Consider the following 23,010-nt stretch of genomic DNA (forward strand, 5'->3'; position numbering starts at 1 on the left):
CGCATGTATTCGCATAATAATATCCTTAGCTTCCTTGGGCCTACCGTGGGACTTAGTCAATCTGTGTAAGAATGTCCTATAATATTTTATTTTTATAATATACCTGTGTAGTTACTGTAGTAGCATAATAGTGATTTGTCATTATTATAAGTTAATCTTCATTTAGAAGATAATCTTCAATAAACTCTTCAAATACTTCCATGAGAATCTTCTTGTAATCCTCGTCCTTTTGCATTATATTTTTAATATAAGTCGCTTTGTCTTGGTACATTACTTTATGAAATTGTGCGGACTCCGCAAAAGCGTTTGTCGTTATATCGTCATTCATCCAAAAAATTTGCACTAAACAAGCGTGAGTTACAACACCCCATAGATTTTGCTCTTTTGCTGAAGTCATAAATTTGTGTCTGCTCATAATATTTAGGATATCAATATTATTGCTCTCCAGTATAACTTTGAGTTCATCGTAGTAGTAGTTCAAGAAAGTATGAAGATTGTCTTTCCGGAAGCGAGGATTCAGATTGCAGTGAAGTAGTTGCATGACGTCCCCTGCAGGGGGCATACAGCGCGCTGCCACAAAGTCCACAAATACGCAATCATCAGGCATAGCACTGTTATCCTCTAATCTCTCGTAATGAAATAAAATGTTATTGTTCCACAAATCTCTATGACATATAACGTTACGATGCTCTGAAGAGGGATCTGCTAAAGATAAAGCGGAGTTAAAAACGATACTCCAGCGGTTTTCAATGACTTTCATGTAATCTACATTAAATCTATACTTTGAAAAGGCTTTTACGGATTCTAAGGCAGCAGTTCTGCATTGAATGAACCAAGGATCGGTTTCTATGTATCCACCTCTTCCTAAAGTTTCCTTATATTGTTCATTGACTGTATAAGGTCGCTGAAATTCTTTACTTTTTGCTTCCTCGAAGACGATGGAGCCGGCGTGGAATCTGGCCAGTGCTTGAAGTGCTTGTAAGGTATGCTGTTTATCAAATTTTTCATATCTACTTCTCATCTCGTATTGTAGAGCCGATAAATCTTCGAAAACTACAGCGTCTTGCAGACATGTTACAAAGTGTGGACTCCAAGGTTTCAAACCTGAAATTAAGATAAGAAAGAAAAAAAACTATTTCTTGTCGCTTGCGCACTAATTCACCCAGACATAATGTTTTATAATGGCTCGATTCCGGCCTTGGGCACCGGAGGGCTTGGTCAGTTTTTCTTTAGTATATGACATCTATTTTAATTTATAATTTACTAGCTGTTATTTTTATCCTATATTCTACATGAGCATAGAACATAGTGCAGCAAAATATAGCAGTAGGGTTTATCATTTGTTGTTAGCAATTCGATTAAAAAACCGGCCAAGTGCGAGCGCACCGAGGGTTTCGTACTTTTTGTTATAGCGGCAACAGAAATACATCATCTGTGAAAATTTCAACTGTCTAGCTATCGCGGTTCATGAGATACAGCCTGGTGACAGACAGACAGACGGACAGCGGAGCCTTAGTAATAGGGTCCCGTTTTTACCCTTTAGGTTACGGAACCCTAAAAATGAATGTTAATAATATATATCATTCAAAATCATCATTTAAAAGTCAATTCTACCAGCAAACAGAAGAAACAACTCAAAAGTTTGCATTTGATTACTTTGCCTCACATGTGGCTAAAATGCAACTTTCTTATCCCTGGCAACCCTTATTTGTGACCGGATTTTTGCAGGCAACCCTATACCATTGTATTCGCGATAAAATTACCATTATTTTGATATATAATTCAAGCGTCAGACAGATGGGTGCAATTATCGATTTTAACTCACCTGTTTAAACACGGCAACCTCATAATAGTGACCGGAAAAACATAGGAAACCTAATTTATTCATGTTGTAGAAGTTGTATACTTTCCATTGGAACTTATTCCGTTCGTCAGACAAATCGGTGAAATTTGAAGAAAAAAAATTATTTTCAAAAATTTATTAAAAATAGCCTTGACCATATTTCATTAGGCAACCCTATTTATTTATGTTCAGGAACATATTTTCTTTCATAAAATATAAGTTTCATCCGTCAGACGTATGGTTGAAGGTCGACCATATATAACGTATCTTAGACTAAAACTTTCAACCTCTTTTTGTTAACTTATTACTTGTTTTGTTCTTAGGCAGGTTCACTACCGACTAGGCTAGGAGATTACCAACGTACGTATAGACCGCGGGCCAGGAACAGATTTCCATGACCAATCGCCTCCCGGGCGAAAACTCGTATAGTGGTTAACGGCTATGTATGGTTAACCCTCGTGAACGTCAGCTGCCGCTCCATTGGTGGGTTGAGGAATGGCAGCAAATAAATTCTACAAAAAAAATTTAGTCATCGCCTCCCGCTTGATACTTTGTCAGATGATAGTTTAGGTGAATAAACAAAATCGTCAGCCGATTCTATCGCTGTGGAAAGACCGTCAGCTGGTCACATGAACATGTAAAAAAAATTTTTTTTAGTTATCGGCGTCATCGCCTCCCGTTTGATACTTTGTCAGATGATAGTTTAGATGCTAAATATTGTTAATAAAACAAATCGTCAGCCGGTTGTATCGCGGTGGAAAGACCGTGTTACGCGTTTCGATGGCTGCCATTTCTCAACCCACCAACGGAGCGGCAGCTGACGTTTACGAGGGTTCATCATACAAAGCCGTTAACCGCTATACGAGTTTTCGCCCGGGAGGCGTATGGTCGTGGAAATCTGTTCCTGGCCCGCGGTCTATACGGAACGGAATTTTATGACGTACCGTAAAACTGTACAACTTTGCCCGCTTTTTGCAGTCTTACTTTTTTTTCAAGTTTTTGGTCCATATTGCATTACTTATCTGTGGTAATAACATATTGACATACTCTTCTTTGTGTGAGTGAGCAAACCATAGTCGAAATAAGTTTCTGTACATTAGAAAATGGGTCTTAAACAGGCGGGCCAAAAAAATGAAAAAAATTCAAGATTGCCCACTATTGCTTACAGTCTCTTAACTCCACGATTATCAACTTTATGGTCATGAATCAAAGTCCAGAATAAACACGGCATAGTTTTGTCGTATAGGTATTAAGTCACTAAGTTCAGTAATTCACCTCCAAACTTATGTGGGCAAAGTCATAAAAAAAATTATTGCGATTCTTCATACAAAATCCTAAATATGCTAGGGTTGTCAATTTTCACTTTTACCCAAATTATAAAGAAACAATCAAAAATCAACATATTTTTTTTTTAACTGCAAAGGAAGTATACAAATATATATATAAATTAACAAAAATATTAATTATTCAAAAGCACTGCCATTTTTACTAAGCATTAAAAGTAGGTAACTACAGATAACATAACAAGAAACTTTTTTAAACTGCAAAGGAAGTATAAAGTAATATAAATAAAGCGGTTGTTGCTTATATTTCCTCTTAAAATTAGCAAAATAACTTTAAATAACGTTGCATGGTAAATGGCTCCTCGCAAGTCAATAATAACATACCTACTAGTGACAACCCTAACGGTAAAAATGTGCTGGGCAATGTTGTGAAAGTGATACGTAAATATGATCATGAGATTGCCCACGATCATAATTACAAAAGCAATGCATATGCAGTGTTGAAATTTCGTCTACATCGTTTCTAAGCTGCATATTATTTACAGTTAAAACTACATCCCTGTAGGACTCTCCTGGACCGATATCCCACCGAAGTTTTTTTAACATTTTTGCCCGCCAAAAAACACGTCCGCCTTTGAAGCCGGCTCACGCGTGACTGAAGTTAGGCACACGTCAACTAATAGGCCAGTGTTGCCAGCAATATGATTAGCTATAAACCACAGATTGAAAGGGAGGTGTATCTGTTACTAGTTTTATGATATTTCGCTTCTACTGAAATGTGATGCGGTGGGCAAAGCTATGTTCAAAAGGCAAAGTTTTAACTTTCTACGGTAGGTATTCAAATGGTAGTAAGAATCGGTTCAGCAATTTAAGCGTGAAGAGGTAGCAGACAGACAGACACACTTTCGCATTTATAATATTAAGTATGGATATTAATTAATGAATTACAGCTATCGCCAACTTTCATTTCAACCCTATTATTAATTGGAGTTGTTAAAATAGACATTACACGACATAATAAAGGCAAATGAAATTACCAAGTATCTACCTATTGTAAAAATATATATAAGCTAGTATTTTGATCTCACCTGGTACTGCTAAATTCCTTTTAATAACATCATAAAATAATATTTCCTTTTCAAGGGCCCCAAAATCCTTAGCCATGTTCGCTTTAGCCTCATTTGTCTTAGATATTGCTTTAACGAAGAAACTCAACAATTTTCGTGTATCGTTTGAAGTTACAGATATTTGTAATTTCAAATAGTCCGCCACAAATCCAATCATTTTGTCACTTGCATAGTGTACGTCGTATTTTTCAATGGCAGTGCTTGCATACCCATATTTGGTAACAATCAATTTGATGTCCGCTTCTGTTATGTACTGAACGCACGAAACTTTTTTTATATTCTCCATTGTGTTAATTTCACATAGACGGTTAGTTTTGTGTTATCTCAAACCTTATTTTAAATAATATAAAATACTTAGACACTGGAATCTTACTGTAGTTTTATGCTTATCATACTCGTAAATAAGTAATTAATAAAGAGTAAATATTAACTCACATTATATGTCATCTGATAAAGCAAAGCAAAGTAAGTACAGGAGATAAGTTGTAGTAAACGTAAGTCTTCGAATAGGACAAAATGAACGATTGAATAATATAAATACAGTAGGTATGGCGTTTATTTTCATAGCTGGCATTTAGATAGTTGTTAATACAATTCTAATAATGCAGTAGGTATATGGACAGAAAAGGCCTCTGTCTCGCAGTTGGATACATACAGATCCATAATGTATAGGCAAGCTTTCTTGCCAATGAAAACCGCAATGGTGTCATTGGCAGACTTGAATTCGGTTTGGAATTAATCGGTCTCCGTTTCAGGTTGAGGTGCGAAACTCCTCGCTTAGGGCAAACTCTGCTCCGTTCGGCTCAGCATTGCTCCGAGCAATTATTAGGGTTGGCACAACTTAACGTCCACACCACACACCAACGCACACATGTCGTTGTGTGCACGACCACAGATAAGATAATGGTTTGAATTTTGACAACCCTAAATAGCCGAAAGGGATAGTGCCATACATTAGAAAGGGTCAGCATGATTCGTCCCTGAATCGCTATCAAACTCCGGCTTTGTAGGAAGTGTCCTTTCTGTACGGTAGTATTTACTATTACTTATTCTGTGGCTTGGGCAAAAATGCTTTCGTATGTCCGGATGTTCTCCTCTACAGGCCGCAATTCTCAACCGATTCTAGTGAAATTTTGTGAGCAGGTTCGATGTTTTCCGATTTGGTTCGATGTCAGAGATCGGAGACGCTCTGTCTCTTATCTCAGCGCGAACTGTCGCTTATATGTTGCCTACCGTCAAGTGACGGTCGGCCTTCTGTCTCGGTTGCTTGTCTCTGTCGCGGCGCGAACCTCCACCTTTACGCCGAAAGCATGTCTGACAGACGCTATCATAAAATCAATTATAAACAAATGCATTTATGGTCTGGGGTACATACAAAAAAAAATATTTAAATTTTTTTATACTTGAGACTTTCCTTTTACGTCTCTCGGGTAGGAAACCGTTACAATACATAATTGGATTAATTACATAATACAACTTTTTTTCGGTAGTACCTTCATAGATATGTCTAAAGAGATCATAATAATGTTACTAATTGTAGGACATGTTTGTTTTTAGCCAAATATTAACGAAATTTTACACCGGCTCCGATGTTGCCGCGGGTGTAACACGTCACGAGAATATTCATATTCGTATGATGCTGTGCCACTCTGGCGCTAGAACATGCTTGCCTTAAACAACTATTTTTCTGGCTTCTCAGTTTATAAGATAGAAGTATCTTTCAATGAGGTCTTCAAACAGCTCTGTGATTCTTGAGCTATAGGCTGCGTCTTCTTTAGCCACGTCCAATATCTCCTGACTACGCGACACGTTGTTAATCCTATCAATAGATTCCGGGTCACAGAACAATTCTTCCCTCTTCTTAAGAGACAGTGCTATTATAGGCACTATTATTGCCGCTTGAGTCATCCCGAATAGAATACCCTCATCATAAGACTCCCTAAACGTAGGTTTACTTAAAATCGTTGAGAAATCAACGTTAACTACACCTTCCACTTCTTTGGATAGTTCTTCGTAGTAGACATTAAGAATAGTATCGAGATATTTGTCTCTGAATTCTTTCGTAGTGTTAAAGTATATAAGTGAAGATAAGTCCAATGTTGGAGGACCATACAAGACTGTCTGGAAGTCAACTATGAGAGAGTGATACTTCTCATTATCGGATTTTATTAGTATATTGTTACACCAGAGATCACGATGGATCACAGTATTTCGGTATTTTGTACTAGGCTTCGTTAAGTTCAAAGCATTGTCAAATAAAGCGATTATTAGTTCCCTGACATTCTTAGAAAAGTTAGATTCGGTTTTGCGTTTGGAATTAACTTCGAGAAATTCGATGACAGCGTTTCTGCCGGTATTGCGCCAACTGAGGTCCTCGCATTCTTTTAAATGTTCGCTAAAATCTTCCCAAATTCTGTAAGGCCTGTGCAGTTCACGAGACTTTTTTTCTTCGTAAATGAACGACTGGGCGTGAAAATGAGCTAGCGTTTTTACTACAGCATTCATTTCCTCGTAATTTAGAACACCTTCTTGACGAAGCATTTGATATCCTAGTTCTTTCACGTCTTCAAAAATAAAGAAGTCATTTTTTATCAAGAGCGATTTTGGACGCCACTTACTCCCTGGAATAAGTGATTTAAATGATTAATTTTATATCTAGGTAAAGCTAATGAAATAAAACAATTGAAACGCTTTAAATTGCGTACTCTGAATTTAAAATATTATTTCGTTTTGCGAATAACAAATTATAGTGTTACTTAATCGAAAACAACATTATAGGTAGGTAATGAGTAAAACACTAATTGCATTAAATTGTGAAAAATGGGTCACGTAGTATGGACATGTTGCATAACTTATTTTTCAGTACCCAGCGTGGGGCTTGTATTGTATTAACAAAATTCAAACTTCTCCACATATTTTTTAAGTTATAAACTTAATGTTAATATTCAGGCATCTACGTAACGGAAAATCTTTCATGTTTCGCAGAACCAAGCACTTTTTTGAAAACAGTCAAGTGGTTAACATTACCCAACATTTAGTTTGCTGTTTAAAATAATGATTTTAGGTTAAAAATTAAACTCATAATACATTCTTTTATTATTACTTAACATGTTTACATGTCAGAAATACTCATATAAGAGTTATTAATATAGAAAAATAACTTAAGAGTGGGTTTGATTACACTTACCCCCATTTTGATCAAATTTTACGAATAAGTCACTCAACATCACGTATTCTTTACGGAAGAAATTCGATTCTATCAAAAACTCTGCCAGCCATTGGTCTTTCGGCATGCACTTCACAAAGAACTTGTATTCAGAATGAACTCCATTGGCTTCGACTGTGACTGTTAGCTTTAAATGTTCTCCTAAATAACCAATCAAGCTGTCGGAATACTTAGAAATCGTAAAATCAAGTACTTTGAATTTCCCATATTCCTTAATTATTGCGTTTACTTCCTCGGGATTTAGAACTTTCATCGTAGCAAATATCTCGCTTCAAACAAAGCAATGAAATCTTCAGAACAACGATAAGAGCTAACGATATTTATACAACACTTAGTTCCTCTTAAACTAAGGGCCGGTTGCAATGAAGAGTCTGCACCTATTAGCGTTCACAATTTTTTTATTGCATGGAAAGTCTTCTAATCAAGTCATCAGTCCAGCAACTGTACCATTCCTTGTGCAATTTGACCTAAGTAGAATCTTAGAAATAAATTAAAAGTGGAAAAATTCACTGTCTTGGGTGGGACTTGAACCCACGACGACCGGATCGCTAGCCCGGTGCTCTTCCATCTGAGCTACCAATACCTTACCCAATACAGCAAATATTTCCCGCACCGGCTACTGATCTCAAGTTCAAGACCTACCTAAGACAATGAATTTTTTCACTTTTAATTAGTTTCTAAGTTTAATAGCATCGTTCCCAGACGTTTCTGCTTGATACAAAATTAACTAAGTAGAATCGGCTAATCAGTATAAATATTATTTTTTAAATACAATACTAGGTAAGTACTAGGGTGTTATTCAAGATAGATGTCTTCAAATTACGGTCCGCGGGCCAGATTCGGTCCGCGAGCCTGCCAATTCGGACTCCGAAAAGTACCATATTTCATATAAATCGGGCCGCGAAAAAGGCAGAGCGAAGGCCTGGTTGTGGCCCTCGGGTCAACAAGTTTGGAGACGCCTAAAACCTAGCTGGACCCAAGCCCGAGTGGGTCTGCATGATTAATGAGTTTCAATCTGCTCACGATTCCCATTGGTACCTTTTGCCATTGCACTACACTAGTCGCTCTGTGTAAGACCTCACGAAACCCCATGGCTCAATCAAAAAATCCAAGCATATACTTATTGAGTATGCTCACAAATTTTCACGAGAATCAGTTGTGAAATGCGAACTGTAGACGAGAACATTCGGACAGACGTACGAAAGAATTTTTACCCAAGCTGAAATAGAGACCTTCGCTTCGCTCAGCCAATTAATTGACTGTAAAATAGTCACGGAAAATTTAGCAACTATTGGTATACCACTTGCTTTACTTAAATTACAGCTATAATAACCTTGATAAGGAGGTAACTGGACGTATTATTTATTTTGTAATTATTTTATCACAGACAAATAGAACCAATGAAGATCGTCGTGTGTAATTAATTATATTATGTAAACAATGTTAATGTCTGGTGTGACGTGTATTTTCATAACTTTATCAGATATCACCAGTCTTTTCAATGACTCAGTCGGCGATATATGTGATTTTAACCGCGATGAAAGTGGAAAAGAAAGAGGAATTATATTGTACTCCAGAATCGGGGCATATAATAAACAGCGTGACACGCAGTAAGGAAATAATTGACATGGCTAAAGACGCCACATACTGCTCCAGAATAACCAAGTTATTTGAAGAGATTTTTGATTGATACTATAAAGTAAACAGAGAAGTTTAGTTAACGAATAATTTCGTTTAGTTACAGGACAGTCTTTGTCCAGCCCATTTCCCAGTTCAGCTGGGGTCGGTCCTCCTCGTACGTCGGCGCCAGGACAATCTATCCTGATGGGTTGGCAGGTTCTGTCCTCATCTCTTTTTCGACATTGGACCACCAGGTTGCTGGTCTTCTGCCTCTTCCCCTGGGGTTGCTTGGGATGTCCATAACCTTCCTCACTGTGTAGTTTTCGTCCCTTCGCATAACGTGCCCATACCACCTCATTCTACTCTTTTAGTTACAGGACAGTGCTGATTAAAAGTCAGTAGGGACAAGTGCGGCTATGAGGCAACTGCGTCTATTCAACGATTACAAGTATAGCGGAAGGAGAACTGTTCCACCGTGATCGCACTTGCCCTTTCCTCACTTACGGTTATCCATAGACCACCTCAGCTACTAGACGGAGCACTTAAGACCATCGAGGGCACCACACATAAACCCTCCCGTACAAATTTAGTAGTCCCGTAAAAATAGGAAACGCGACCGCTTATTTCAGTTGCGCCCACAATTATTATACGACCAGTACTCGTGTAAATTAAAAATATGTATATACAAAAAATAATCTTTGGGGTTTTACCTGGGCTGTTATAGTGTAAAATAATGTAGAATACAATTAAGTTGTGCTGCTCGAATTACAGCATTTGACAAGTAAAACTGAGCCTCGTTGTGGTGACCTCGTGCTCTTTGCAAACGCTTCATAAAACGCGCTGTCTGCGTAGTCTGTCAAAGCTAGCTAAAGCTATCAAAGGGTAGCTAGAGAATAAAATGAAAACACAAAATACACTAAAAGCTTTATTTACTTAAACCAAAAATAGCCCCCGCCGCATCCTCCCGAAGCAATGGCGTCGTAAGTATCTTCTTTAACCGTTTCTTCTTAATCGCTTCGTAGTTCGGCGTCCATAGTTGCGTCTTAGGCTCGTCCTGTGTCTGTTTAACTTCTTCTATGTCATCGTCTGAAGACTGAGGGTCAACTTCCATGATACTTTTGTCTGTTTCATCTTGGTCTTCGGACATTTCTTGCCCTGATATGTGTTCAAGGAAATCAGTGCAAATGAGACTGACTGGCGGTAGCATGTGTGGCGCGGCTGACAAGAACTGGAACAAAGATTACAATATTTTAGTGACGTTGAAAACAAGTTTTATGTTCGATTTTTAATTTATTAAGACGACTTTGGCAAAAAAAAGTATTCATGCCTTCTATGATAGCCATCTGTTACTATTCTAAATTGATTTAACTTCGATTTATGTAGTTTATTTTTCATTGTTTGTTATTTATACTTAGGTATTTGATTTGTAAACTTTACACCTTTGTTATTTTGCACTGCCCATTAACTTATTTCTAGCCACTGAATCGCTATCTGAAGGTTGTCTGGAAGAGATCGCTTTTTAGCGATAAGTCCGCCTGTTGTTACCTACTCACTTATGTCCTGTCATTGTTTGTAACATGTATTTTTCTTTGTAGTGCACAATAAAGTATTTTATTATTATTATTATGTTCGTCCTTTACATAATCTCGGGACCATGGGGTCCCGGACATTTGGAAGGCGTGCGTGGGGCCGAAGCCAACACGCAGAGGCCCCTTGTAAAAAGACAATTTACTCTAAAAGGTGATGTGACACCAACCGACGATTATCCCTGTATGCACTATAGTAGTGCACCCAAGGACAAGCCCCGGTTAGTGCAGGACTATTGCAATGATAAGAAACAAAATAAACTAGACTATTGTGTTGAGATGTTAGTGTACTGGTTACCGGGTCTATGGAAATACTATGGCACCTGCCCCAATCTATGTTTAAAAACACGAAAAAAATGGACAGGTGGTGACTCGCCAACTCACAATATGGGTCCCCGAAAACGGCCGCTCTCACGGAGCGACAAGGGGACAACATCGCGTGAGTGGCTCAGGGTGTGGAGAGGTGTGCACCGCTTTCTACCCAGTGGCTGTAAACACTCACAGCCACTGTGCCAACTCGCGTCTTATGCATATTTCACTTCCACCCTGCGAGCATATAGCTCTGACACCCCACTCTGGACGGCCGGTAAAGGCAAGCCAGAGGTGAGAGTCCTGCGGCCCCTGCTCAGTGTTCACTCCAGCCGGCCAATGAAGGCAAGCCGGAGGGAGGGGCCTGACCGACTCTCTGGGGTATGGGACCCAAGGGACGTCACTTCCCATTCAGCTCGCCACAAGCTGCCCTGGGGGCTTATTATTATTATTATTATTTAGTAAGTAGTAACAACTAGATTATTTTTATCTGATGCTCTTGGCGTTTATAATTATAATAGTTACGACCTTTTAAGAGTCCGCAGCAAGCCCGGTTCTCGACACAAACGTAGTTACGCTCTCATTTTAAAACGACTGGGTCTGCATGAGTCCTGTAAGTTTATGTAGCTTCAGATACAATAGTTAAAAAATTACAGCGAATTTTTGTTTTTGCTCTATTTCGTTTGTTTTATAAACTAGAGCTATATAAACTAACTACAGGGCTAGATATACCTCATGTCATTGTATGTGCAAAGTTTCATTACAATCCAACACGTAGTTTTAAAATGAGCACGAAACTCCGTTTGTATGGGAAGGTGTACCTGTCCACCCCTTCCTAAAAAAAAGCCTTGAAATCGTCATCGGTCGTTTATCGAATAGCCTCAACGATTGAACGAACGAACGAACTTTCCCTTTGAATTGATTACCCGTTCATTTGACTTAGCTAGAAAGGGGTTTCCCTTTCAGATATACCGCTAAAATGAAAGGGTATCCCCTTCCTAATTAAAAAATTATGACATCTGTGCTGTCAACGCGCTAGACACCCAGTCCTTCACTTTAACCACAAATAAGCAATATTCGATTCTTTTTTTACGAAGAGAAAGTTGAAAATGGAATAAGCGTTATAATTTATAATCGATACCCCTTAATCAGGTAAGCCCTTATAAGGAACGGGTATCAGCTTACCCGTATTATGAAGCGCTTAAAAAGCCAAATGAAAGGGTTTTAGTTAGCAACGGCTTTGGTAAGCAAAGCCTTACGAAATACCCCTTCCAAAACCCTCGAAGGGGATACCGGGCGGGTCCCTGGTGTAATACGGCCCAGCTTGCTGCGGACTCTTAAAGTTTTTCAAAAGATATAAACCCCTTGGTCAAAAGATACAAAGACATTATTATTATTATTATTTAAGCTTTCTTTCTCGCACATCCATTATAAAATTGTTATGTTTTGTTATGTTTCTTTTGTTATGTTTTTACGATGTGTGATCCCCTGAGGGTAAAAGCCTCCTCCATCTTTCTCCATTTCTCTTTGTCTTTAGCATTATTCTCCCAAGTATTTCCTGCAATTCCTATGATGTCATGGACCCATCTTTTTGGCCAGTTGGACGTTTGCCCAGTTGGCCTTTCCATTTGGTTGTTTGTATGGTCCATCTCTTGTCCTTGTATCTAGCGAAATGTCCAGCCCATCTCCATTTTTGTGTTAAACTAAACAGTAGTGCGTTTGTTAGTTTTGTTTTCCTGCGGATATCTATGTTATACAAAGACATACCTGTTGAATAGCTCCACTTCCCAAAGCATCTTGGTTAAGTTCTTCCAGATCCCCTGCTTGCGCGGGCGTGACTTCGGACACCTGCTGTTCAGCCAGTAGGGCCCCAAAGTTGGACGTGGGCAGGTTCATGTGCGAGATCACTTCTAGCTGGCCTTTTTTGGACTGCTCGGGCTCGAGACAGTAGATTTCCTGTATAAAATGGTAAATTGATACATTTTGGATGTGTAATTTTAAGTGCAATTGTATATTGTGAGATAAATAAATCATATCATATAGGTTAGTAATAATAGGTAAGAGTCAGACCAAGCCAAGTTGGCAGCGATTTTGATAGCCCAGACGGGGAGTGTTAAGTAATCGTCATAATTTCATAGAAGTTTGACGTTTAAAATAACACTTGCACAGTGTGGGCTATCAAAATCGCTGCGGACTTATCTTGGTCTAACTCTAGTATTGTTACTTACAGAATGCTTTTCCACCAAAGTACGGAGAAGGCACAGTTAGCAACAAACAGAGAGTGTCGGTCGAAGTGGCCAAATTGTATATCGTAACGGGGTCCAAGTCATAATATATTGTTTGTCATTATTATTGTTTATCATTAGTCCTAAAACTGAAATCGTTAAGTTTTTAGGATTTTCTTAAGGTTATCCTAAAGATACGTTAGGTTAGGTTTTATGGCAATCCTGAAAAGTTACGCGTGAAGTCGTGAACCAAATAAATTAAGACTAACGAAAAGCGGACAAACAAAACATTATGACTTAAAACTTTTTGGAAAACAATAGAGACCCATATCGTAACACCTTTATTTTCATAGAAATAAGAATGTGTTCCGATATATTTTATATATATGATCTAACTGTACATTGAGAGACGCCTAAACTAATTGAAACAGGTTTTCAGAGCTGAATGGAAATAAAACGATCTCATTATATTTCATATTAGTATATAAGCATACGTCTGGTAGAAAAACAACCTTTCCAGTACAAATGTTTTATCTACTTTCTACATTATGATAGGTCCTGTCTTATTTCTTCCTACTTTCATAAAACAAGGTTAGTACATACGGGAATACTTACGAATCTTGTTCGTCGAAATTTCAGTATCTATTCACTTACACCATACCAATTGTATGGCTTTACTCTCTCTCTTTGTAGTCTTGAGTGAAGTATGACTTCGGTATCATGTAAGACGGTATTTTTGATAGGTATCTTGGAGCGCACAGTTAGTGCAGTAAAAAATTTGCATTGACACAATTTTACATTTTGCTTTAATCCTTCGAACATCACGCCTACCATATGCGGCGTGTCATGGCTTAATGCACAAATAGGTATTTAGACAAAAAAGTAGGCATCTTAAAGTGTGTGCACTCCAGGTAGATATGCTACCGCTGGTTAGTACAATCCAATATGTATCTACTGCCTACGGCTATAGAGATGTTAATTGACAAAGATTAAATAGCGCCCTGGACCTCTTTTATGGCGTTTGCGGTTTTAAACACAGCAGAAACGTCTGCGAACGATGCTATTAAGCTTAGAATAAATTTTACCCCAACACAGTAATTTTTCCACTTTTAAATTTATTCTAAGCACAATAATGAATAGATTACAAACCGAAATACTCAATAAAATAATAACCGAATAATAGATTCTTTTCACGAGATCAGTTCAAAAGCCACAGACCATACCTAGGTATAGTTGGTCAAACCAAATTGTCAATAAATAAGAACAAAAAACTATACTCATCCTTTTCTTTTAGGTGCTAGTACTAGTTTAAGACAAATATAGTATGTTTCTCTCTGTCTATGTTTGAAATGAGACAGTCCTTTGACAAACTATATGTTAAAGTACTTACCGAATCGTTCCTGATGAGGTACAGGCGCGCTTCGTACTTTGCCGACTGAACGAAGGTGCAGACGTTGATCACGCCGGTCCTAGGATCCAACACTCGGTTCTGTTTCACGATAGGTACGGAACTATGCGGGTTGAAGACGATCACTGAAAATATAAATAAAATAGGCTACAGGACGACATTTTGCTTCGTTTTATGACTTTAGTATTTATTGATAACCAGAACCCAAAAACACTACTGGACTGCTGGGATCCAATCGAGATTGACTTACCATCATTCTGGTCAGTAACTATCGCCATCTTGTTGGAGTGGACGTCGGCGACCAGACACGTGGGTCTGATCCGCACCAACCACTTGACCGACAAAGACAGGAGACTGAACACCGCCAGGCAGTTCTCAGTTGTGCACACCAGCTGAAAGTAATGCCATATTTGTGAATGATTAAACAATTGAATAAATCAAGTAAATTAACATGAAAACAACTAATGGAAGAGGTATAAAGTCTTAAGTAAAATTCGATCGTTTTCGTAGAAGGTAGGGCAGTACTGTTCCGATAATATGCGGTAATTTTGGTTGTCGAAAGTTGACGTTTAACAATTTAGTTACTACGAAACATATGGCACCGTATAGCGGCATCTAGTTTGAAACTCAGTCATTACCCTCTTCTGCAATCAATAACTCTTTAATGCTAGGTAATCGCCAAAAAAACTGTTTCTAGAATGTATGTTTCGGACTTAGTGATCGATGTTTTCTATGGAAGCACTTAATTTTGAAGCATTTTCTTTTATCACATTACTATTCTGTTTTAATTCTTTATTCTTTATCAGGAGCCAAAATTTCGGTTAAGATTAGTGCTAAGATAAAATACTCACATAATGAGCAGCGTCATGGCTTCCAAACTGCACATGCTTCCCCTTAGGCCGCAGCGCCGGGTGGGACAGAGTCGTCTTCATGTTGCACAAATGCGTATCCCAAAGCGTCAGTTTACAACCGAACCAAGCCGCTATAAGCGAACCGTCCTGCGATATCGCCACTCCCCCCATTTCCGTCTCAGAATCAACCTCTACCGATTCCAATTTTTGAGTCCCTGTAGATTGTTTATGCATATTCATAATCCTCAGTATAAGATCGTCTTTCTTACCAACCACCTTCATATAAGGCAGCTCGACTTTCTCAAACAGATTTTTCACTTCGAACTTTTTTATATCATTATAAACGCTGCTTGTCGAGAACTGAGCGACTCCGGACGAGTAATAACACGCTGTAAAGCAGTACCATGCGCCCTTTGGCTTATTGAACATTTGGATTTGTGTTCGCTTCCATATTCTGAATTTCTGATCTGTGCCTGCGGTAACGCAAAACGTAGCTTGCCCATTTAGGGCGATGGACACGACTCTTGATCCACCGTGGGAGAGGTTAACGCAAGTTGCAAGTTTGAAGGGGACGGAGCTGTTTGGCCCCGTCTGGGCAGACCAGAACTTGAGTCTCTCCTCTGGGTATAATACGCCGTCGTGTCGGTATTCTGATGTTACGAGCCAGGTCCCGAGCGAGTTCATTGCAGCGCAAGTCACTTCTGTTTCTAGCGGTATGAGGTTGTGTTTGGATTCTGATGGGATGCTGTTCGTTTGTGTTATGTCAAGCTGAAATAAAATGAATACAAATTTTGGTTATTTGTCAAAAGTCTGTACGAATTTAGGTAGGTAACAACATTTATTATGCGATCAAACACGAAATCGCAAAAAATATTCAAATATTGGCTTTTCAATTAAAAAATCTCAGCAACTGTTCCGATATTGGTTCAAGGTCCTAGTTGGTCCAATAGTAAAAATTGATTAGTACCTATACTACCTTTATCCCACCTATTATAATTCATAATTTATTTATTGCATCCATGGTTTACATTTGGTGGTACATACATAGTGGGTTTCACATGGACCCTGGTAGGGCACAGCAATAGTCTTAAATCTAAAGTATGCTAGGTATTAGTATCAATGTAATCATTATATAAACTAGGTCTTATGACAATGGTTAAGACATTGTAATTTAAAATTATATTGCAACAAATTTATTATTCATGTGCGATATATCCAAATTTAAATGGCTTACTTACATTAAAGAGCATTTTGTCTGTCTTGGTGGAGTACATCTGCAGGTGTCCCGGCCGTCCGCCCATAAACAGGCAGCCGGTTGGCTTTTGGTACACTAAGGCACCGCCCGTGGATCGAGCAACAAAAGAAAGTCCGCCGCACTCTACAATGGTGCAGTGCACCCGCATTTGGGCGTTCGCTATTACCACGGCTGGAAGTTGAAAAGCACATCGTTATAATATGGCCCACCATACAAGAAACATTGGCAGTTGAATGTGAATCAAAAGCGTAGGCAATAAGGTTGAATTTATTTTGTTAGTAAAGGAGAACGATATGGCGCAAATGCAAGCCTATATCAATATGTTTTGTATGTTTTTGTTATAAGTATTTTATAAGACTTGTTTGTATATATGTATTTGATAAGAAAATTTATATGTTAATTAATTTCAAGCACAATGAAAATTGTTTAAGAATAAACTATGACTATAACTAAATAAAAAATATTTTCATTTATTTTTAAGTAACTAGTAATAAGGAACACTTATAATCAGACCAAGCTAACCCTGCAGCGATTTTGATAGCACAGTGTGCAAGTGTTATTTTAAATGTCACAATTTCATAGAAGTATGATGTTTACCATAACACATGCACAGTCTGTGCTATTATAGCAGCAACAGAAATACATCATCTGTGAAAATTTCAACTGTCTAGCTATCACGGTTCATGAGATACAGCCTGATGGACAGACGAACAGAGGAGTCTTAGTAGGTAATAGGATCCCGGTTATACCCTTTGGGTATGGAACCCTAAATAAAAAGAAATAAAGCTTACATCAGTATGGTTACTTACAGTTGTTAGATAGAGTAATAGCAATATTGGAGGGGCTGACGGCGATGTATCTAACGATTCCCGGCAGCCTGGGGATTAAGTCCTTTGCGCCAGCTATGTTGGACAAGTTAGCTATGCTCCATTTGACTAACACCTTCTCCATGCCTCCCGTAATGAGATACCCACCTAAAAAAAATTACTTAAATACTATCACGACTCAAACTTTCATTGAGATAAAAGCCACTTTAGATATGTTTCTAACCTGAAGAACAAAGTATATGTATTATAAAGTGTTTTTGTTTCCGTAAGTTTTATGTGAAAAGATTTAAATGAGATATGAAAAGGCACGCCATCTTTAATATTAATACTAGTTATGGCACAATGAGATCCTATTTAGTGTAAATTGCATGCAACAATCTTTATTGGAAATTATTGACACAGTGGTATATTGCATTTACACAATTACACAAAATAAGGGGCTCTACTATCTTATTACTCATTTTATCCCAATGTAATTAAAAAATATTGATGACAAAATGGTATGACAATGACAATACTTGATAATAATCTAATCCCACAATGGAGATCAACATAATATCTCATATGCTGCTATATTTCACAATCTAATTTGAACTTTCATTGAATAACTAAGAATTCGAAATTAGAAAAACAAAACAACTGCGTTTTAGTCTGAGCAGGATAAGGTGCTTATCTATAATTTGCGTCAGGACCAATTTCTTCAAAACTTTGACAAAAATGACAAAAAAACATCCAAGAAATGCATTTTATTACCTGATGGAGAAAATCGCACAGCAAATGCAGGCAAGAAATGCCAATGTAACACTTCCCTTGCCACTTCTTGGTAGTGGAAGAGGTTGCCTCTGAAAATGGTAGCTCTTCCAAGGGTATCCACGACGGCCACCGCAGGCTCAGTGTGGTGGGTCGCCACATCCAGAATACGGAACTCATTGTAGTTGGAGTGACTGAAATTTGTGAGAAAAATGTAATTTTACAGGTTTACTGGAGTGTTTCACTATACTATTAAGGGCCAGGACTGCATTTTATGAAACATCTGATACAGGTTATAAGCGATTGCAACCACCAAGCAGTAGGCTTAGTGTGAGTGTGCGAGTGTGCCACAGTATCTTGCGTAAAAGATTTCCCTTTCCTAAAAGATCTCTAAAAGAAGAGGATAGCCTATCTCACGCGCGGTAGTCTATTTCATAATAAAAACATTAGTCCTAAAAATCAAAAAGGGTGACTTATGACTAAAAGTGAAAATTGAGGATATTTCTGATTGTTTTTTCTTTTCGGCATGTTTAACAAGTCGTCATTCGACTGCTAGTCTAACCCGTTCGTATAAAAATACCGCAAATCGATGTACAGGTTAGCCGTTTGGCACACACATACTAGAGGCCAAAACAAAATTTATGACCCGCAGTTCCTAAAAAAAATTCGCTGGGGCGGGGGGGGGGGGGGGGGGGGGGGGGGGGGTGGTAAAACATTATTTTTTTGTATGGAAAAAAACCAAAACCTATCGTATGTGGTATCATACGAAAGGGCTTTTTGAGGCGATTCTAAAAATATATCACATCATTACATTTCGGGCATTTTTTTTATTATTAAAACAAAACTAATTTTCGAAACATACCAAGTTTGTGCTCCTCCAGACACGATATGGCTGATTTTTTTTGTACAATATACCACAAATGATACGTGATATCCTCATGTCTAACTCCAAGAAAGCAATTTTGAAAATAATATCATTAACAATTTTTTTAAATTTTTCAATTTTACAAAGTGACAGTTCTACTTTAATACCTATTTCACGAGACTTATGGAACTATACTGCAGATATGGTACATATGAATCATAAAATGATACGTAATATCCATATATCGAACGGGAAATACCTCTTTAACCCTTTTAGAGATCTTTTAGGAAAGGGAAATCTTTTACGCAAGATACTGTGGCACACTCGCACACTCACACTAAGCCTACTGCTTGGTGGTTGCAATCGCTTATAACCTGTAACAGATGTTTCTGCCTGCGCCTTTCATCAGTTGGTATAGTTTGTTTAGTTTTTGACACAAAATATCAAGATTGTATCCTTCAGATGCGAATACGATATACCCTATCGATTTTTCTTTGTACAATATACCACAAATGATACGTTATATCTTATTATCTAACCCCAAGAAAGCAATTTTGAAAATAATTTCATTTAGATTTTTTTTTAAATTTCTCAATATTGTAATATTGAAAAATTATACACATGAAAAATATTTAAAAAAAAATCTTAAAGATTTTTTTTTCAAAATTGCTGTCTTGGGGTTAGATATCAAGATATTACGTATTATTTATGGTATATTGTACAAAAAAAAAAACAGTAAGGTACATATATCGTATCTGAAGGATACAATCTTGATATTTTGTGTCAAAAACAAAACAAACTATACCAACCGATGTAAAGGCGCAGTTAAAGGGTTAAAGAGGTATTTCCCGTTCGATATATGGATATTACGTATCATTTTATGATTAATATGTACCGTATCTGCAGTATAGTTCCATAAGTCTCGTGAAATAGGTATTAAAGTAGAACTGTGTCACTTTGTAAAATTGAAAAATTAATTTTTTTTTTGTTAATGATATTATTTTCAAAATTGCTTTCTTGGGGTTCGATATCAAGATATTACGTATAATTTGTGGTATATTGTACAAAAAAAATCAGTAAGGTATATCGTAGCTGGAGGATACAACCTTGATATTTTGTGTCAATAACTAAACAAATTATACCAACTGATGAAAAGGCGCAGTTAAAGGGTTAAAGAGGTATTTCCCGTTGAATGTATGGATATTACGTATCATTTTATGATTAATATGTACCATATCTGCAGTATAGTTCCATAAGTCTCGTGAAATAGGTATTGAAGTAGAACTGTGTCACTTTGTAAAATTGAATTTTTTTTTGTTTTAATTTAAAAAAAATGCCCGAAATGTAATGATATGATATATTTTTAGAATCGCCTCAAAAAGCCCTTTCGTATGATACCACACTTGATAGGTTTTGGAATTTTTTTTATTTTTTTTTCCCATACAAAAAAAAATGTTTTACCACTCCCCCCCCCCCAGCGAAATTTTTTTAGGAAATGCGTGTCAAAAATTTTGTTTCGACCTCTAGTATGCGTGTGCCAAACGGCTAACCTGTACATCGGTTTGCGGTATTCATTTGAAATTGGGGTCGAGCGGCTTCCACTATGCCCTTGTCCCATTCACTTGGGGTCGGCGCAGTATGTCTTTTTCTTTCATACCCTCTCTGTCGCCCGTCATTTCATCATTCACTTGCGTTCATTTCATATCATCTGTCACACAGTCCATCCACCTTTTCCTCGTACCTCCCTCCACATTCATTTGTAATACCTTTCTCGTCACATGACTTTCATCCCTCCGCATCACATGCCCGTACCACGCTAGGCGATTTGCCCTTACTTTTTCTCTTATGGGTGCATCTTTCAGGCTTCCTCTTATATACTCATTCCTATCTATTCTCGTCATGCCACACATCCATCTTAGCATTTTCATCTCTGCTACATGCAATCTCTTTTCTTATAAAACAACTTTAAATATAGTTAAGAGATTTGATTACAATCATTTGAGACTTTACATGTTTTATAGGGTTTTGTACCCAAAGGGTAAAAACGGGACCCTATTACTAAGACTCCGCTGGCTGTATCTCATCAACCATGATAGCTAGACAGTTAAAATTTTCACAGATGATGTATTTCTGTTGCCGCTATAACAACAAATACTACAAACAGAATAAAATAAATATTTAAATGGGGCTCCCATACAACAAACGTGACTTTTTTGCCTTCTTTTGCGTAATGGTACGGAACCCTTAGTGCGCGAGTCCAATTCGCACTTGGCTGGTTTTTTTTCTAAATGTACAAAAATATGTAAAAATACTTACTAGGCATGGACATGTGCTTTGTCCAGGTTTTGAATGAAAAGAAATTTGGTTAAATTTGATATAGCAGCAAATCTGTCTCTGTTACACCATCCTATGGCCACCCTCACACTTCCAAAGTAAGGTATGTCCTTGCTTTTATACTCTGCTACTAATACACCAATCTTTAGATAGTATGTTGCAAGACATATTAAATTTTCTTTACCAACTGAAGTTATAAAGCATCTCTCACTGTCAACTAAATCAAATGTGGTGACTTTTCTATTGTCAACTTTTAATTTCTGAAATAATAAAGAAACATAGGTACAGCATTAAATAAAGTGCCTCAAAATTATTTATAGGATTTTATTTATTTAACTTATTGACCTTGAAGGAGTGCAGAGAACGCGGAGATCTGATTGAGACATACAAAATACTAACCCAACACTATGACCTTAAAGATTTCCATAAGATGCTAGACAATAGTAACAACCGTCTGAGAGGTCATCAGTAAAAGCTGGTGTCTCACAGGTCCTACAATAATCCTCATAGACACTTCTTTAGCAACAGAGTGGTCAACGCTTGGAACAAACTCCCAGAGGATGTAGTAGCGGCCCAAAGTGTCAATGAGTTTAAGAAAAAAATAAGATAAGCACAAAGCAAATTCTACTCAACACTAGAGAACTCGGTTTATGACTCTGAATACAGGCATTATCAGTTGTTTAAACTGCCTGTATGCATTACAAATAATAATAATAATAATATTGTGGCTTAAAAAAATGCTTATATACTATGAACAAATTCATAAACATGGATAGCTTTATTCTGCTCATTTAAAAAGATAATTAATTTATATATTAGTAAAGTAGAACAACTCTAGTTTGCTTTTTAAATAAACATGTGAATATATTCAAACTTTATAAACTGAAACGTATTACCACCAAAGAAAATGTGACCAAGTCTACCGGTGGCGAGGCCTAGTTGGATATGGATAATCAAACTTTGTTACACATCTGAAGGAAATTTATTAAAGACAAAACAACTAATTAGTACTTACAAATTCCCTAAGCACAGTCCCACTTTCCAAAGTCCATGTTATGAGCATACCACATCTAGAGCAACCGTACAGATTGTACCCATCCTTGTCGAAACAAATGCCGATCAGTTCATCTATGTCCGTGTCAGCTTCAAGGGTTCGCACTAAGTCTCCTGTCTGAACACTATACACCCGAACGATATTTTCCACTATTACCACTAAAGATCTGCGAAAATAATAAAAAATAACTATTAAATAATACTTTTGTTAACACAGACACGTACAAATAACAAAAAAGACTTACTGTTCATCAGGCGAAAATACGGGGCGATGGTCAATAATACTTCTCCCCGCCTTTCTAGTCAAGGTATATTTCGTAGGTTCTTGATTCGGTTTGTGTATCTTCACTACCATCTTGCTATTTGTTATTTATTTCCCTCAAATTAAACACATGCTTCCTAACCTAGTCAGTAAAGTAAACGTAAACTCACTCAGCAATGCAATGTC

The 23,010-nt window shown here is 37.5% G+C and overlaps 3 protein-coding genes and 1 non-coding gene across 5 annotated transcripts; all 4 read right to left on the reverse strand.

The window, feature by feature from the left end:
* Window positions 1–22: 22 nt before the first annotated feature.
* On the reverse strand, window positions 23–4,580 carry LOC134745777 (uncharacterized). Of its 2 annotated transcripts, XM_063679864.1 has the most exons (3): window positions 4,215–4,580; window positions 783–1,104; window positions 542–702 (listed from the first exon to the last, which is right to left on the reverse strand). In XM_063679864.1, exons 1-3 carry the CDS (start codon window positions 4,537–4,539, stop codon window positions 681–683), a joined length of 669 nt encoding a protein of 222 aa, XP_063535934.1. In that variant the 5' UTR covers window positions 4,540–4,580; the 3' UTR covers window positions 542–680. The 2 variants fall into 2 exon arrangements, with proteins under 2 accessions (XP_063535933.1, XP_063535934.1); XM_063679863.1 differs by having other exon boundaries at window positions 23–1,104.
* Window positions 4,581–5,867: 1,287 nt separating this feature from the next.
* Window positions 5,868–7,734, reverse strand: LOC134746064 (uncharacterized). Its single transcript, XM_063680286.1, has 2 exons — window positions 7,441–7,734; window positions 5,868–6,874 (listed from the first exon to the last, which is right to left on the reverse strand). Exons 1-2 carry the CDS (start codon window positions 7,730–7,732, stop codon window positions 5,949–5,951), a joined length of 1,218 nt encoding a protein of 405 aa, XP_063536356.1. The 5' UTR covers window positions 7,733–7,734; the 3' UTR covers window positions 5,868–5,948.
* Window positions 7,735–7,989: 255 nt separating this feature from the next.
* Trnaa-agc (transfer RNA alanine (anticodon AGC)) lies at window positions 7,990–8,062 on the reverse strand. Its single transcript has one exon. It is a non-coding gene; the product is annotated as a tRNA-Ala (tRNA).
* A 1,949-nt stretch (window positions 8,063–10,011) lies between these two features.
* On the reverse strand, window positions 10,012–22,997 carry LOC134746065 (WD repeat-containing protein 75). The gene is made up of 11 exons (XM_063680287.1): window positions 22,808–22,997; window positions 22,525–22,729; window positions 21,492–21,769; window positions 18,314–18,504; window positions 17,543–17,707; window positions 16,717–16,904; window positions 15,479–16,246; window positions 14,878–15,019; window positions 14,610–14,752; window positions 12,762–12,950; window positions 10,012–10,327 (listed from the first exon to the last, which is right to left on the reverse strand). The coding sequence occupies exons 1-11, from the start codon at window positions 22,915–22,917 to the stop codon at window positions 10,025–10,027; spliced, it is 2,682 nt and encodes an 893-aa protein (XP_063536357.1). The 5' UTR covers window positions 22,918–22,997; the 3' UTR covers window positions 10,012–10,024.
* Between the last annotated feature and the right edge of the window lie 13 nt (window positions 22,998–23,010).

This window comes from Cydia strobilella, chromosome 12 (assembly GCF_947568885.1).
Source record: "Cydia strobilella chromosome 12, ilCydStro3.1, whole genome shotgun sequence".
In the NCBI taxonomy this organism is placed as follows: Eukaryota; Metazoa; Arthropoda; class Insecta; order Lepidoptera; family Tortricidae; genus Cydia; species Cydia strobilella.